The following is an 18,953-nucleotide window of genomic DNA, read 5'->3' as shown; positions in this document are numbered from 1 at the left end:
TTAGTATTGCAGCAAAGGTTTGTACATCTGTAATCCAGTAAAAGCGAGAATTGGGAACTGAAAAATGTTTCACCGTGGATTTTCTATTACTAGAAATGCAATGGTTTGCTAACGTTTGATGCAAAGATAGCATCTGAACCTTATGTTTATTTGCTACGGTAATGTGGCTGCTGACTGCTGTTCTTTTGGTTTATCATGCATTCCATCCTGTCATGTATAATGATCAGAGAATCTGCACCACAGCAAAATGTTTTGTAAATCATGCATCTGTATATAATATCTACTTCACTTGTTATACACTGAATTATAAGCACAAAGGCTCATACCAAAATTACATGATTGTACTCATTAAAGGGTAGCCATCTAGATGACCTGGAACATGCTTGTATTTTTCTTATTAGGTTGTTATTGAAATGCAAGCACAGAATTTAAAAAAAGAAAACATCTTGTGGAAAACTCATGGACGCCTGTGACTCCTTGACTTTGGAGAAGTACTTCTTTAGGATATAATGTGGCTCTGTGAATGCACATTCTTCTTTGCCTTTCACATCCACCCTGCTGGGTGCTAAGAAAGTATTCTGTTTTTCTAACATTTAGATACAAAAAATGTACAGAACTGTGTCAAGAGGAATTTTAAAGGAAATTTTTCTTTCTCGACTTGAGATGCCACACCAGGGTTGTAAAAGGGGCAAGTTTTAATGACATCCATCTGTTGCAGATTAAAATAAGTGGGGCTCAGCATTTGAATTCCTTGCCCAGAATCAGACTTTATAGGCATAAGTAAAATTGGTTTTAGGATTTGGGAGTCCTAGGGACATAATGCAGTAGAGCAGAAAGAGGTTAGTTTTACATTTGTTGGGGACTTTCCCCCGCGCATTTGCTATTGCCTCATTTTCCCTTTATTGAGCTATTATGTGTGAAATCTCCTGGTTGAACCAGGAGACAACAATCTATTTTGAAAGCATACTTCCCCCCTATGTACACTTAATTTTGAAATAATTACTTCTGTCCTACTCAGAGGGAAACACAGGGTGGTGAAAGTTGCTGCGTCTCTCACCATGAGTCCCTGAATCCTTTTTCATCTCTGTGTTGATTGAAGGTAACCAGACTGACTACTGTTTATCTTAAGCTCTTGTGTCAAGAGCTTTAATCACAGATTGACCTCGTTGTGGAGGAGGGTATGCCTGTGTCTACGTGAAAGTGGCGAAATAATACATATTTCCATGCAGGTCTCTACTTTTTACCTAAAATGATGTCAGCATCTATACATAACATCTGAAATCTCATTTTAATTTTGTTCTCGAAACCCATGTTCTGGAACTGTTTTCTAATGACACTTTCATGTATTTGCATTTGCAAAATGCATTTTTAATGCATTTTCTCACTTGGGGAAAGCTAAATTTTTTAACGGGTTCTGAAAGAATCCAACTTATAGCAAAGGCTACTATGACTCACTGTTGAAGAGGTCCCTAGTGGGAAATATTACATTTCCCTTGGGTCTAGAATCCTCCAGAACACTGGAAATATATTTTGCTAAAATTCCAGGGATTGGCTGTAAGTCTTCGGCTCACATCTACTTTTTAGAAGTGTGCTTTAGAAAAGAGAAAACGAGTTATGAAAACCAGTTATGTAATAGCAAAAGCAATCTTAAGAAGGTTCTAAGAGGGTCAATTTGACATTCCTCCGTGGTGCCTGCAGCTCCCTTCAGACCAACATCTTCATTTAAGCCTCCACAGTCATATCTGCAGGTGTTTCTTCATCCCTTCCAGATCAGGTGCTCCCTCTGGCTCTACTTATTCATGGCACTCTTTTCCCCACAGGAATGATAGAGCACCCTGATCTTAGTTCCTGAGTTTAATCATATCAGGCATGGAGACAAGGATAGTCAATGGCTTTTCTAATGCAATGTGTACTTTACCATCTCTTTTCCTCATTCCCAGGTGATTATGCTTTTAAGTAGTTTTCTTAAGCCAGCTACTACTTCTTCTAGGTGTATGGATGTCTGAGAGATGTGTGGACAGGGATATTAGCCAAGAATTCTCTCTGCAGCTAAGGGACTCTATTTAGCAGGTGCCGTGATTTACAGAGCAAATATGTAGATCAAGGGCGTAACAGTGGTTCTCACAACTGAAAAAAACCTATAGCACATAGGTTAGGTACCTGTAATAATATCTGCCTTGATGCTTTGGAAGGCTGAGATAGAGTAGCAGTTTAGACTAGCTCCAGGCTGATAAACATAAGTTAAATCTTGGATCTTCTGGGGTGCCTGGGTGGCTCAGTCAGGTAAGCATATGCCTCAGGCTCAGGTCATGATCCCAAGGTCCTGGGATCCAGCCCCAGTTTGGGCTCTCTGCTCAACGGGAAGGCTGCCTCTTCCTCTCCCTCTGCCTGCTGCTCTGCCTACTTGTGTGCATGTGTGCTGTCAAATAAATAAATGAACAAAATCTTAAAAAAAAGAATGTTAAATAAATAAATCTTAGATCTTCCACTGAATAACTGTGTGACCTTGGAAACTACCTAAACCTCTTTCCTCACTTATCAAATGAACATAATGATAGTTTCTCATTCTATTATTGTGAATATTAAGGATATAATACATATGATTGACTCCCTTAGCTCTGTGCTTGACCCATAGTAAACAATGAATGTTAACTATAATAAGTTTCGTGTACAAGATAGCAGTGGTTTCTAGGCATGATCTTTAACATAATATATAACATATAGCACAGATTTATTTTTTTAAAAAAACTATATGTGGAAAATAATGTCATATTTCTGCCACCTAATATTGTTTAATTTTAGTTGTTTTATAGTAAACAATGTTTCCTGTGAGTTATTGACCTAACACAATGCACAGTATTATCTTTCACTTTTAAGTGCTGTGGCAAGAAACCTGACGTGGAAAATCTCGCTGGAGTTTAGAATTTGCCACAAACCATAGAGAAGTCATTTTAAAATGAGTCACAAGTCAGTCACTGCAGCATTGCAGATATCCTTAGGGCACCCTGCCATGGGCACAGCTTTCAGGAGGGACAAAGAGTGAGGCATTGCAGCCATGCAGGGAGGGAAGAATGGTCGGTTAGTAGCCAGACTGTGATACTCTTCTGAAGCATCGGGACATGAATTCTAGCTGTATAGATTTTAGGCATATCTCTCAACTCTTCATAAGTTATCTGTCTGATTTGTAAATATATCAGTCATTATGGTATTTGAGTTAAATTTGAGGTAGTTTGGTCCTGTGGCTTTCCATCTTCCCATGTGTAAATCACTTTAACAGTATGCAAACAATTCTCTATTTGAGACTCCCAGAGAAAATACTTCCATTTCTATCTCTGTACATCATCACCAGTTGTAATAAATAGGTCTTGAAAGAGTGTGCCAAGAGCCCCTGCCAAACATACTCTTTGAGGAAGAGAGGCAGTGTAGCCTACCAGGGAGAGTGCTGGATTATGAGCTGTCACAACTGTGTCTCACTTCCCTTTCATGTTACCACGTTCTCTTTAGTCAGATACGATACCACAAGAATTATAAAGTTGCACAAGTTGTTCTGGTACCTCACAAAGTTTATCATCATTATTGGGTTAATTTTCAAAAGTCAGGTTTTACAAGCAAGCTAGGGTGGCTGGGTGACTGTAGCTTCACCTTTGGAGCAGCTCTGCTTTGGATGTTCTGTGGGGGGAAATTCAGCTGTTTCTTCCAGGATCTGATGTTGAGAGGCACTGGGGGAAGAAGAGGAGTTAAAAAGCAGCCCCGTGATGAATGTTTATCTTTACCAAGGGATTTTAGTCTGGTATTGTGTCAGCTGGGTTAAGTTTAATCTTGTTTTCCCAAAATCACTGGGATCACAAAATTTGCATTGGCTGAGTCCACACCTGCCAACTAGTGTTATCCTCTTTCCTCAAAGCATCCTCAGAGCTTTCTCCTTTTCTCTTGTAAAGAGGACAGATGACTGCCAAGTGACCCATACTCAGCATTCTCTCTCAGACTCTTCTGAAAACCAAACAGCAAAGGAAAAGAAAAAAAGAAACCCAGTCCCTTTAATTTCTTTTACTTTTCTGGTTCCTTTTTTGGCTTGACATTAGGCTTGCTATAAGGTCATGAGCACCTTGAAGCTAAAATGAATGGTTAACAGTGGATTTGGGAGTAGCATAAATTCATCCTCAAATGTGGCAAAAGATTTATAATAAAGCAGTAACAATTTTTATTTTAATAGTTCTTTTGTACTCTTCAATATAGCAGAACATACCTCCCATTGACTTTAAACAACTCTCTAAAAATATGATGAAGTTGCTACCTTGTCCTGGGAATTATTATTCAGTGTTTTAAACTCAATATTGAGATATTTTGCAATAAAGGCTTTTCTGATTTGCAGTGTAAACATTTTTTGTCTTTCTGTCTTTGATGTGTCTTTATTTTATCCATAATTCGCTAAAGGCCTTTTCTTTTTTTTTTTTTTTCCTCATAGTCGGACAGCAATGCAAGCTTCCTCCGTGCTGCCAGAGCAGGCAACCTGGACAAAGTAGTGGAATACCTGAAAGGGGGCATAGACATCAACACTTGCAATCAGGTAAGAGCATGGCTCCATACACAATGAGGCAGCACTCATTGTCTGTTAGATGTATTCCAATAGCCTAAGGCTATTTTTTGTCTATTGAATTTACTAAAATATCAGTGATTTAGACTTATGAATGTCTATTTTCATCCCTTTACCAACTTGTGAGGCCTCAAACATTTGTATCTAAACCTAATATTGCAGCAAAGTAGATAGATCAAAATTAACAGCCGGATGTCCATTTTGTCTATGAAATGATCTGGGCTGCTCTTAGCTGGGATACTGACCAAGAATGATGTTTCATTTCTCACTTATCATCAACTAGTTATCCAGACTCTGGTTTCTTTTCTTCTCTGCCATATGCCTTTTACTCATGGATAACTGATAGTTAAAATTTGAGATAAAGAAATAAGAGAAAAGGGGCACGTGGGTGACTCAGCTGGTTAAGCGTCTGCCTCTTGATTTCAGGTCAGGTCATGATCTCAGGGTGGTGATATGGAGCCCTGCATCAGGCTTTACCCTCAGCGTAGAGACTGCTTAAGATTCTCTCCCCTCCCTCTGCTTCTTTCCCCTGCCCCCACTTATCCACTCTCTCTCTCTCTCTTTCGGAAAGGACTGACAGGGAGCACCTGGGTGGTTCAGTTGGTTAAGCATCTGCCTTTGTCTCAGGTCATGAGACTAGGGTCCTGGGATTGAGCCCTGTGTCAGGCTTCCTGCTCAGCAGGGAACCTGCTTCTCCCTCTGCTGCTTCCCCTGCTTGCTCTCTCTCTCTGAAATGAATAGATAAATAAATAAAATCTTAAAAAAAGAGAAATGACAGAATAAAATAAAAAAATATTTCCCCCTTTCCCCCTAATTAATTTTAAAATATGGATTAGAATGAGAAGAATTTGAAACTCCTTAGCTTAAATGAAGTGTTTGGATTATCCATTAATCACATTCATTTGATAAGTACCTTAGACATTATTATACATCTTGGATATTATTTGGTCCCATGGATGTTGAGATTTTTTGTTTTATTTTTGACTAAGATTTTTATGTCATGAATAAAGTGTCTAGTAGACTTCAGTGTTCACTATAGTGCTCTAAATGTTGGTGCACTCGTGTGTGTGTGTGTGTGTGTGTGTGTGTTTGATAGAGCTAACTGGGAAGTGAATAGTCTTGGCTAATTTTAAGTTAACAAAAAGTAAATTTCATTGTTGGATTCTAAATTGTCTATAGAATGCCTCTTCCTATCCTGGTATATATTAAGATCTATGATCCCCTAAAATTAGTAAATCTTTAAAATACAGCTTTTCAAAAAGTAGACTTGATATCTCAAACTTCTGTGTGCTGATTTCCTCATGAATGTCAATTCTAACAATTCTCCTCCTATTATCTCTCCCTGCTCCAGTATAGCACTCCTTTCTTGGTCTGTCTACTACATCCATATTTGCATTAATTGAATCACCTCGTAGTCACTTACCATGGTTGTTATATAGCCTCCTTAATTAGGTTCTGTCCTCATCTTGTCCAATCTGGTTAATCTCCATACAATGCCTTGAGTTACCTTTCTAAAGGAAAAATATGATTATGGTGTCCCCCCCACCCCCACCTCCTGCCAGATGGTTGTACCAAAATCACCTGGAGCATTTTGTGAAGATTTCAAGATTTCCATTGCTCCTCATGAGAATTACCAGTGTAGAAAGCATTGTCACTGATGGCAATATTTCTTATCCTTTAGAGGAATGCATTTCTTGGCATTTAAAACCAGTGAGAATCCAGGCATCTGGGTGGCTAAGTCGGTTAAGCCTGAGCCTTTGGCTCAGGTCATGATTCCAGGGTTCCAGGATTGAGCCCACATCAGGCTCCCTGCTCAGTGGGGAGTTTGCTTCTCCCTCTCTCTCTCTGCCTCTTCTCCCCTTCCTCGTTTGTGCATGCTCTCTCTCTCTCTCAAATAAATAAATCTTTTTAAAAATAGTGAGAGTCACTTGCTGTTGGGAAAAACAACTGCTGTTGCCCTGAGCATCTCCACTATTCTTTTGAGTATGACAAGAATAAAAGACATTGAATGCTCTTTATCTGGGCCATTTCTTAGGGTGCGCTTGCAGTAAGCAACTCTAGGTACCACCCCCTCTCCAGACAAAAAGTAGGCTTGCGTTTTCTTATTAAAAGCTGTGAATCCCCCACATCAGTTCCCCTTCTTTAACATAACCCATAGTGTGTGCAGGCATCTGTCGTTGGTCCTGTGTGTCACTTCTATGGTATTGGAAAGGAAGCACAGGGAAATGACACAAGCAGCATGTTGACACTCAGCAGCAGCTTTTGCTATGAATTATGAAGTCCTTTGTCTCTGACCCAGGAGACTCATATCTTCTATCAGCATCATGAAAGAGTAGAGTTTAGCTTTTTAGTTGGTAGGTAAGATAAAACCAAACAGACCTTACATACTGACACTGACCTGTGGAATAAGGCCACATGCCTTTATCCAAACATGTAAGATTTTCATATTCTGCATCTATATTCTTTTATTTATCCATCTTGTTTTCCATTATGAGTCTTTTTATTTGATATGTTTTTCATATTCTTTAGAACAAATAACTTGAACTTTAGGTACATTAGTTACTCTAAAAGAAGAACATCTACATTCCCATATAGATATATGAACTTCTTCCAAAAATGCCTATGAGATTGAGTAAGAAATACTTTAAGTTTAGCATAGTGCCTTAGGTATTTTGAAGTATATGAAATACAGTCCCAAATTTTAATACCAAGTCATTAAGTTTCTAAATTTTCAAAATTCTAGAGAATAAGCAATGAAACTATAAGTTCATTTAGGTAAAATTATCATACATAATGTCAAAAAAGCAACCCAGGGAAAAATGTAGTTAACTACAGTCAAACCAAGTGCACTCAACCCAAAGTTATAACAGATACATTAATTGTATGAACAATATTGGGGTATTTTTTTTAGAAAAATGATTTTTCAGCAGCAAATAATCAGTTCTTATCTGCTTCATAGACCAACCTAACTTCTTGAGTTACCTCAAAAAGTTTTTAATGCCTAACATATTTTGCTTATAGTGGCTAACTGTCCACTAACATGTTGCTATAAATGGGACAAAGGTTTATTTTTGTAAAAAGGTAACATGGTGTCATGGAACCACACAAAACTTGGGAGCCCAGAGACTGAAAGTTACATTCTATCTCCACTTTTATCAAGTCATTTCAGTTCAGATAGTGACACTTTTCTAATCTCTAAAGCAAGATAATAATAATATATTTAATCTTTTTTTAAAATTTTTTTTATTTTAATTTTTATTTATTTATGATAGTCACAGAGAGATAGAGAGAGAGGCAGAGACACAGGCAGAGGGAGAAGCAGGCTCCATGCACCGGGAGCCCGACGTGGGATTCGATCCTGGGTCTCCAGGATCGCGCCCTGGGCCAAAGGCAGGCGCCAAACCGCTGCGCCACCCAGGGATCCCAATATATTTAATCTTATATCACTATTGCAAAGTAAATTAAATTATGAAATTATGGAAAGGAATTTTTAAGGTATACTTTTTTACTGCAATTACCAATTTACAATATATAATTTACCAAGAATCAGAAAAATTAAAATTGGACTTCATACAACATATGAGATAGAGTCTGCTCAATCACCTGAATTTACTAGGTATAAAGTAAGTATTGTCTGGTGTTGGTCTTTATTATTATTCAAGAATGAACACTAAATAGAAGTTAGAGAGATAAAGTGACTAATGTTAACTAGCCACTGTGTATCAGGCTTTCTGCTGGAGGCTTTACATGTGATGCTTCATCAGAAGAGACAAATGTTATAAAGTAGGCATTTGCTGAAATTTATAAATGCAGAAACAGAACCCACAAGTGGTTAAGTGATGTTCTTACAGCCACACAGTTCTCTCTATCTCACATGTACAAGTGTTTTCTACTGCAGGACATGTTCCTGAAATATTGGGATCTTCCTTTCAGAGCATACAGTGTAGTTTCCTTTATCTTGAATCTCAAATCTTTTTTTTTTAAGATTTTATTTATTTATTCATGAGAGACACACAGAGAGAGAGGCAGAGACACAGGCAGAGGGAAAGCAGGATCCCTGCAAGGAGCCCAATGTGGGACTCGATCCCAGATCCCAGGATCACGCCCTGAACTGAAAGGCAGACGCCCAACCACTGAGCCACTCAGGCATCCCTCAAATCTTTTTTAAATCTACCATTGGTAATGTAGAAAGAACTTTATTCATCCTTAAATTAACATAATAGTAGTTTAAATATTTTTATTTTTTTATTTTTTGAAGTTTATTTATTTATTTATTTATTTATTTATTTATTTATTTGAGAGAGAGAGAGAGAATGCTAGTAGGGGAGAGGCAGAGGGAGAGAATCCTCAAGCAGACTCCCTGCTGAGTGCAGAGCCTGATGCTGGGCTCTATTTCATGATCCATGAGATCTAGACCTGAGCCAAAAACAAGGGCCGGCCACCAAACAACTGAGCCACCTAGGTGCTCCATAGTTAAATTACTTTTAAGTCAAAGAGCACCACTACCACGATTACTACTAAAACTCAAATAAAATATAGAACAGAAAATAATTTCCAAAAACCAAGGAAGGCAAAAGAGGAAGTCTTTAGCCAAAATATCATTTTATCTAAATATGTAAAAGCTCAAAGCTAATAAGGCATATGAAGGAAGAGAAGAAAATGTGTCCATTAATTTGCTAGTAAACCTGGATTTCTGGGGAGCATCATGACATGTAACATAGAAACCAGGACTTTCTGTACCCTGCTATATTTCTCAATGAAAGGCAATCTGGACTGTACCAACTTTCCAAAAATATCGCATGTGTTGGCGTTCTAAGATTCCTTAAACTGAAATTTGGATGAAAATTTTTTTCTTTTAAAATTTGTCTCATAACTACCATGAAAATTTTGAAATTTAATCCATAAGTACAATTTGGATTTTAATCATTTAAAGGATATGAGAAAAATTCATAATTTTGTCACAATACAATTTTCTTAGACAACCAAAAACAAACGTCAAATTTTCATTTTTCTTTTCCAAATGGATACAAATCTCTTGTTTTCTTTAGAAGATGAACCTAGTAATTTATTTATTATCTCTTGTATACTCAGAATAGAGAATAAATCAGCATTTGCTCCCTATCTGAAACTCATATATGTTTAATGCTTTTCTTATTTCAGTAATTGTTCACACTAATAATGTTATAAACAAGGTTAACATCCGACATTAAAAATAGACTCTATAACCTTTTCATAAAAAATTTATAGCCAGATAAAATCAGGAAAAGGCTAAGAAGATTCAAGTACTTTTACTGTGTATAAAATTTATTAGTTTCACTGCAGTGACTTCAAAATAAAGTATATCACATGTCATTTATTGGACATACACCTATATATGACACTGAATGTTAACAGTTTTCAATGTGTCCTGCTCTTTTGGTCTTACCCTTTTCTACTGAGGTGTAAAGGTCCAAAATTATCAGTTAAATCCTGTGCTTCCTTTCTCAGAAACAGGAGACAAGGTCAAAAGCACTTCTTTCAAAATAATATCAATATTCCTAAAATATCAGGCCTTTACCAACAAGAAGGTACACCCAACAATGACTTTCTCATATGCTCACATAGTTATGACTCAGACCACAAAGCATTTTTGGAAATCACCTTAAAAATGTGGGTGCTAGAATCAAAATTCTCATTTTATCCATTTTCCAGCTATGTGACTCTAGGCATTCAGTTTTTCCAGGGCTCCGTTTCTTCAACTGTAAAATAGTGATCATAACAACACTGGAGTCATAGGATTGTCATCATAATTAAATGAGATGTGGCAAAATGCTTAGGAAAATATGCATTCAGTAAATAGTAGCAAAGGATAACACCTTTTATAATAATATGCGCTTTTTATATTGATTCTAGACCTAAGCTTTAGTGAAAGTGGTGCTGGTTCTTATAGACAGTAAAAAGGTTATTCTCATCGCTTGTGTCATCAAATAGGAAAGATTACATTTGGTAAGAGTTTCCAAGAGCAATTTGGTAAGAGTTTCTTTTATCTGAGTTAAATGAAACTAAATTTTTTTTCTGCAACTAAAATCTTTTTTACCAATGTCATTTGGTCTATCCAGTTTGGACCTCTCTTTAAAAATACCAAAACCAATTATATAAGCTTGGGCATTTATAAAGGCAATGAAGATGAATACTTGAAGATTGAACTCCTGGAATTAATGGGATTTGGAATGATCTATCTCCAGTTTCCTAACCAGTTCAATGAGGCACAAATATAACTTCAAATATTGTTACATATTTATTATTTGACCTCTCATTTAGAAGAAGCAAAAGGTGGTGCATCTGTCTGGATCTGGATTCTGTATTATTCTCTACTTCTCTTCAGTGCATTAATACTGGTCTTTGTTCTACACTGAGTAGCGGCAATTCAGGTTGGATTTGAATGATGCCTGCGTAGTATTTCAAGCACTTAGAATTTTCAGTTTTAATGTTGATGGTTGTTCAGTGCAAAGTAATTCCAGTAGAGACTTTTCATCAACGACTTGTTCATAACTCTAAAAAGTTTTGTCTCACAGCTTTGTGAAGATATTTGAAGTGCAATTCTTATTTCATTTAAAAAATGCCAAGGGTAGCTTCGTGCAAAGTATTTCTGTGACTGTCTTAAGTACACTGCTACAGTAGTTTAGATGGAAACAACACAATTCATATTCTGAGAATTCTCTTGAACGTTCTTTTCCTATGAAAGACATGGATTTTAATATATAAGTCCGAGGTAGCCCCTCCACCCTCCCTAATTCATCTCGGATATTATAATCACAGTATAATCACATTCTTTCTGCCAGTTGGAACTCAGGCATTTGTTCATCTCCTTATTCATACATGTAATGTGTGTTTAATGTATGGTAGGTACTGTTCTAGGTGCAATGAAAACAGAGACAAAACCCCTACTCTCATAGAGCTTATAATCTACAATGTGACAAGAAAGAGATAATTACAAAGCAAAAAAATAAAATAAAATATGTGAAGGAGATAAGGTAATAAATGATAAGGAGAAAAATATAGCAAGGGACAGGCAGAGGGAGCAGACGGGAAGCAGTGTGTCATTTTAGATAGGATACTCAAAAAAATGCCTGAAAAATTTGACCAACGAAGCCCTGCACTATTTGGAGGAAATATATTTGAGAAGAAGGCTTGATAAGTGAGAAAGCTTCAAGGAGGGAGCATGCCTGGTGTACTCAAGGTCCAGTAAGTAGGCCAGTGTAGCTGGAGTAGTAGGAGATCAGAGGAAGAGAAGTAGAGGTCGGAGAGAGCCATCAGTGGCACCAGGTCATGTAAGACCTCATAGGCTATTTTAAGAACTTTGGCTTTAATTCCGAGAGAGAAGAGAAGTGATTAGAGGATTTTTAGCAGAGAAGTGACATAAGCTGACTTAAGTTTAAATAGTAACCCTCAGATTGAAGAGGAGAAAAGACAGAGGAGGGGATGCTTTTGTAATACTTTAGGTAAGAGATGAAATGTTCTAGACCCAGGCAACAGGCAGGAGAGTTGGATTCTGGATATATTTTGAAGATAGAGCTGACAGATTTTTTTTTTTTTTATGGATTTAATGTAAGATAAGAGCAAAAGAGTGGAGTTAGGGATGAAGGTTGAACTCACCAGGAGAATAATGAGGGTTGAAGATTCATTAACGGAGAAGAGAGAGAAGGTAGGAAACAATCATCAAGGAGAGTGAGAGAGAGAGTAAGGGTAGCAGAGTGTGACTGCCAAGGAGCCTACTCAAGGATCATGAGCAGCTAGCGTGGATGTGGGTTCTGCGGCCATGCTCAGGCATGGACTCAGATGGAGTGTTATATACAACCAGGACTGTGGCTTAGCTAAGCATATGTAGTATGGACAGAGAAAGACAAGCAGACTGAGGATGTATATAAGGGGATGAATAAAATGATTTTAAAGATTATGCATGGAATGTAGTTCCACTGAGCAAGGAGAGAAACAGGCACTGTGAAAAGGTGAACAGACTTAGGTGTAAGGTGTAGAAGGATTGTTTGAAATGGATCAGTAGATTGGCAAGAGAGTAAGTTGTGGTCAAAGGGTCAATGTTTGTATTTGAGTTCTGAGAGAAATTATATTATTGAAAATGACAAGGTCTGGAGTGTGACCATGGATGTGAGGAGATGATGTAGAGAAAAGAAAAAAAATCCTTGGCAGAGAAGTCTGGAGTTTGGGAAAAATCACCTTCAAAAATGTTGGAGAAAGCAGCAGTGAACTAGTAGCTAAAGTCCTCCAGGATGAGGGAAGTGGTCTAGAAGATACAGACTGATGATATCTGCAGATGTATGCAAAAGGAGGAGGATAGTAGTTTGGAAGAACAATGAGCAGTAAAGAGCATTGGCACAGCTCCACCAAATTCAGTGGTTAAGTGAGGGGATAAATATCTATCACTTGAGTTGACTTCAGGGAAGTAGTGCCTGTGGGTTATATTTAGAGTGAAAAGGTTAAGAGAAATGTTCAGAGAAAAAATTTAGGATGCAGAAATGTTGCTAATAACTACATTCATGTATTCCAGAGGACTCAGTGCAAGAGGGTCAGGAAATGAGAAGAGATCAGAGATGGAGTCAGGAAAGGTGATATAGAGAGGCACACAGGGGTTGCATTTGGAGGGATGGGGACTGACCTGGTGACTGGCACATACAGGAATAAAAAGCATGAGTTTAGTCTACATGGTCACAACCAGAGCGTGATGGTGAGATTTGGAGGTCATCTGGGGAGAGACATAGTGGGCAGGGTATGTGGAGAATCTAGCCAGGAGCCTATAGAGTTCTGGAGTCCCACCTTGACTTCTACCAAGGTCAACGGAGGGGAGATCTTAATCCACATGTGTGTTCAATACAGCTCTTCAGGGGTGTACTTCGAGCAAATGCAGGTGGTGTGTGAGATACGATGTAGAGGCTATTCCTGCCTAATCATTTTTCTGCTCAGTTATTTTCTTTATGCCATTAAAAATCATCCCAACACCTTTGCAGGAGCTGAAATTTTGTGAACTCTTAATCTAACACTCTCTTTCTTTGCTTACACCATAGTCTTTTCCTCCTTCTGTAGAAGTTTCCCAGTCCTTCCCCACCCCTTCCTACCCACATGGATTTCTCCCTGTGTGTGTATGTGTGTGTGTGTGTGTGTGTGTTGATGATTGTAAAGGAGTAAACTAAATCTTATCATCGTTAGTCTTTTAAGGCGTTTTGTCTTCTAGAATAAGAAGCAGGGGGAATAAAAGAAGAACTTATTTTCATATGGTAATTTTTTCAAAATGCTTAGAAATGAAGGAGATAGGTGTATGGAAGAGAATGTAGCAGTCCGTTCTTAGGAAGTGGTTGTCTGCTGAGCTGGGTATGGTCAGGACCTACCCATCTATAAATGAATGTGTACATGTGTACAATTTGATGTAGGCAATTCTTTTTAGTCCTGTACTCAGTTTCTCTCCAGCCTCTTCCTTCAGAAATGAAAGGTCTTCAGGGTAGGATGAAAGAGTTCAAAATGCAGATACAAAAGCTCATAAGGGTACACCTTGGAGCAGGCAACAGCTGGTTCCCCCCTTCTACCACCCCCCTCCCCCAAAAAAGACAACATCAATGAAAAAAGAAAGTTCTTTGCACAGGGCACTGTGACCAGTGGGGACAGTCTAAAATGATACCTTGTAGTGGTATGCAAAGTCTTTGCTGGGCTGAAAGAAGAAGGTTTGAGAAAGAGATTTTTTAGAGAATTTATGGCATGATGTTTCTTTGAGGAATGAGTCGTGCCCATGGGAGGCAGAGGAAAGAAGTAGGGAGAGAAAGATACAATTTATTAGGGAGTTGAGAATATATTTTCTTATCCAAAGCAACTCTCACAACCCTGAGATCATGACATGAGCCAAAACCAGGAATTGGATGCTCAACTAACTGGGCCACTTAGGCACTCAAAAAAAAAAAAAAAGAGTTATTGAAAAATAACAGACATACGAAGATTTTTGTTACTTTCAGGTGTATAATATGGTGATTCGACAATTCTATACGCTAAGCAATTCCCACCATGATAAGCGTAGGTACCAGCTGTAACCATATGATGTTCTTACAATATTATTGCCTATATTACCTATGCTGTATTTTTCATTTCATGACTTATTTATTTTACAACTGGAAATTCATACTTCTCCATCCCATTCCTCTACTTCTTTTTACTCTGGCAACTACCAATTTGTTCTCTTTATTTATAAGTCTGTTTCTGTTTGGGTTGGTTTTTTAGATTCCACATAAAGGTGAACTCATCTCTGTCTTTCTCTGCCTTACTTCAGTTGGCATAATAATCTCTAGGTCCATCCATGTTTTTCCAAGTGGCAAGATCTCATTCTTTTTTATGGCTGAGTAATATTCCTTTTTATACATATACTCTACAGCCCTTTTAACAACACCTTTTAGTGAGATTTTTGTGTGTCTCTAAAGAGGCACTAGATGATTATTAACCATTTGCATTCACAACTAAAGATTTAGCAATATGCAGAAAGGAATGCAAACCTCATAAAATAGGAACTTGAAACATTAGCAGCACAGGAAAATTAAGGGATTTAAAAAGAAGTTCATAAAATATACCATTATAAATATGGCTAACATTAAACTTAAGGGAAAGGGAGGCTAGCACAGACTTATATGACCCATGACAAGGAATGTTTATGAACTAGAATTTAAGCTTCAGTGCTATTTAGTGAAAAAGAGCACTGTGTTGGAAGGGACTGAGACCCAGGACTGGCATTTAAGAAGTATCCCATTTAATACCTAAGATATCAAATAATAGTAACTTTTATTGCATATGCTTATCACTGTGCTGCATACTTCATAATCTCAACATTCTTCTTTGCCAAAAAGGGAGACTACCAGGGGCTCAAATTATACATGTGAAAACCCATTGTATTGTGCACACTCAGGAGACCAAAGTATCACTCTGACAGTTGCAGTTAGGTAGAGTTTAATTAAGCTGTATGGCCATAATAGATGATTTCACTCAAACTAGAGTAGCTGGATGGACAGGTTTGGGGAAAGTTCTAACAAGTTTATTCCTTCCAACTTAATCAGGACTGTCACTGTTTCTTTCAGATAACTTATAATTCTGTGTAATACTGAGGAAAGTTCTGGTAATGCCTCCTTAAACATCTATTCTGCTTTCTAGATGGAAAGATCCAGGTTTTAACAGTTATGTTTACAAACCACCTGTTGAGGCAGTATTTCTTCTAAGTAGAGGGGAGACTTTTTTTTTTTTTTTTTTTTTGGAACACTGAGAATACATCCATATACTTCAGTTTGAAAAATACTGCATTAAAATTTGGGTGTTCCTGCAGTGATCACGTGGCATGAATTGACAGTCATAAGCATGGTCAAGAAATTACTAGATGATATTTAATTAAATGTGATTATCCAGATGATCCAGAATATACTTCTATTAGTTTTTATTTTCAGATTGGCACTGAAATGAAAATGTCAAATAAAACACTCTCAGAGAATCCTGAGATCCTTAAGAACATATCAAGGGATTCCAGACTGAGAAAAGCCCTTTTAGATTAAGTGCTTGTCTCAGGATCTACTTTCCTCTTATACGTGTTAATGTTAACCAGCTTTAGCCTCAGATAGTGAACTTTTCCTGCTTGTGTTTTCAAAGGCTAAGAGATAGACATATTTGTACCTGATTTGTCCAAGCACTGACTACATTTATGGACAAATGTAGAATAACTGGATGAATTAAGCAGACTCCTATATACCTTTGTATGGTACATGCCATTCATTAGCTCACTCACTGTACAAACATTATTGAAGTATCCTTTTTCTTGTGCTAGGTACCATATTAAGTGTAGAGGTTACAGAGGTGAATAGGATTTGATTCTTGCTTGTGATAAACCTTGCTGGGAAGATAAGCAGAGAACATAAATACAATAAATTGTAAAAGGAACCAAACTTTGTGATTGCTCAGAGGATAAACTGACTATGCCAGCTTATGAGTCTTAGGCAATCAGAAATTGATACTAGAGGCAATTAGTAGGAATCATTTTATAATGATAGAAAGCAGAGTAATGGTGTGTTTCTTGGAAGACTCCTAAAGCCAACTTTATTGTTTGATGGCTCCTTCCTCACTCTCCCCATATTCTTTTAGAGTCCAGAACATCAAATTTGGCTTATTTTTAATAAAAATCGTAAAAAATGCAGAGAAAATTAGAAGTCATTGTAATTCTCTAACAACATTACTAGGCTTTTATGTGGATACCTTGAAATGTAGACTTGGTTCTTAGCACAGTTTGGAATGTTCAGTGAATGTTTTAATATGTGTATAATTGAAATTGAGTTGTTCTTTGTTTTGAATTTAAGCTTTCTCTATTCTATATTAAATTTAAAGTCTATACCATATTTTTATCTAAGCTTAATATTGTGTACAAATTGTTTGTACTTGTGCCTCCTTAGGAGGATGGGGGGCACCTGTTTGGCTCAATCAGTAGAGCATGTGACTCTTAATATCAGTGTTGTAAGTTCAAGCCCCCTGTTGAATGTAGAGACTACTGAAAAATAAAAATCTAAAAACAAACAAACAAACAAAAAGTAGGAGGATAGGGCACTGCCTGGAATTAACTATAGAACTTTTTTTTAGGTTCTGTTCTCTCTTCTTGCTTTCATTTCCTTAATATCCTGCCACTTTTTCCCTCTTGTACTTCAGTCTCGTCCTTGGGCCCTGGAGACACATCTACTCCAGGCCGCAGCACTGGAGAGTTCTTCCATTTCATTAATAATTAAAAAAAAAAGAGTTACTGGTTGATTCGGATCCACACACCTTCCTTGCTTACCAATTTTGAAAAATTCAATGTTAGAAAGACAAAGTCCAGGTTTTAAATGCCCTCTTTCAAGATGAGCTGACTGAAATATTAAGTGAGTCAGTGATAAATATACAAAGACAAGATTTATTCTCTTGGGTATTTTTTTTTAAATCTTCTGGAAATTACAGTCTCATTTCTTGTCCTCTGATCCAAGAACCAAAGAATTTTATTACCATAAGAAACGTAAGGGATCAGCCATTCTAAACCCTTTCCTTGATTTTTATAAAAACTAGCTAAGCTTGACATGGATATGATAATAACATTCTAGAATGCATTATGGAATACCTTTCTAATTTTGACACACTTGTACATTCTATGTCTAGAAAGGAGATAATTTTTCTCCTTAACTGCTGACTTATAATGAGAGACTGAGATATTTCCTATTCCACAGAATACCAAATAGAATTAATGAGAAACTGAAGTCTAAAGAAAGCTAAATAGGATTATAATATAGGGTCCATAGATTTTTAAAAGATTTTATTTATTTATTTATTCATGAGAGACAGAAAGGGAGAGGCAAAGACATAGGCAGAGGGAGAAGCAGGCTCCCTGTGGGGAGCCTGATGCAGGACTTGATCCCAGGACCCTGGGATCATGACCTGAACCAAAGGCAGATGCTCAACCACTGAGCCACCCAGATGTCCCAGATTTTTTTCAAATTGTAGGCATTAAGAGTATAATTTCTGAGCTAGAATCACCAGGTAGGGCAGCCCCGCTGGTGCAGCGGTTTAGCGCCCCCTGCAGCCCGGGGTGTGATCCTAGAGACCCGGGATCGAATCCCACGTCCAGCTCCCTGCATGGAGCCTGCTTCTCCCTCTGCCTTTGTCTCTGCCTCTCTCTCTCTCTGAATGAATAAATAATAAAAAAAAATTAGAATCACCAGGTAGATCATAACCCATAATATTTAATTGAAGATTTTTAAATGAGTTAATGCAATTAAAAGCTTAGAACCACATCTGACACTTAAAAATAAGTTATAATAAGTTTTAGCTATTATTTAAATAATTTGCTGCTGACTTTTAAAGCTAATATTTAAATCTCTTTAACCCATGACTATTATAATAAGTACCTAAAATAATTTCTTTCTTTGAGCTTCATATAATGCTTTCCTTTAGCACATGTAAAGTCAAATATGAAAGGAATAATTTATCCATTATTTCTCATAAAAATTAACCAAAGTAATGAGTCCGTGTGTAAACATTTAAATTAGGAGAGTTAAAGTTTTCAGTCGTAAAGTAGTAGCTCTTAAAATTATTGACAAGGATGATTACTAATGGACCAGGTTCCCATTTGCTTCCTAGGTTTCATTAGAACTGAAAATACTTTTTAAAGTAAATCACTTCTGCATGAATTAATAATTTCCCTAATCCAGGTAAACATTATATGTTAGACTCAAAAATGCTCAATTCAACTCATTCTATTTAAACAAATCTCGATGATAGAAAACAGGAGTTAGGAGTATGTGAATTTATTACTTCTTGCACCTAACCAGGAAAT

General features: G+C 37.2%; 1 protein-coding gene across 50 annotated transcripts in view; it reads left to right on the top strand.

The window, feature by feature from the left end:
- The window catches only part of ANK2 (ankyrin 2), a 543,251-nt gene that overhangs the window by 341,606 nt on the left and 182,692 nt on the right, over positions 1 to 18,953 (top strand). For all 50 annotated transcript variants that reach the window (XM_072755468.1, XM_072755436.1, XM_072755431.1 and 47 more), the window contains one exon: positions 4,466 to 4,567. In XM_072755468.1, the coding sequence (XP_072611569.1) occupies positions 4,466 to 4,567 (102 nt within the window). The remainder of the gene's footprint in view (positions 1 to 4,465; positions 4,568 to 18,953) is intronic.

This window comes from Vulpes vulpes, chromosome 4 (assembly GCF_048418805.1).
Source record: "Vulpes vulpes isolate BD-2025 chromosome 4, VulVul3, whole genome shotgun sequence".
NCBI lineage: Eukaryota > Metazoa > Chordata > Mammalia > Carnivora > Canidae > Vulpes > Vulpes vulpes.
Note: the sequence above shows the minus strand (reverse complement) of the source record. Positions and strands in the feature narration are given on the sequence as shown.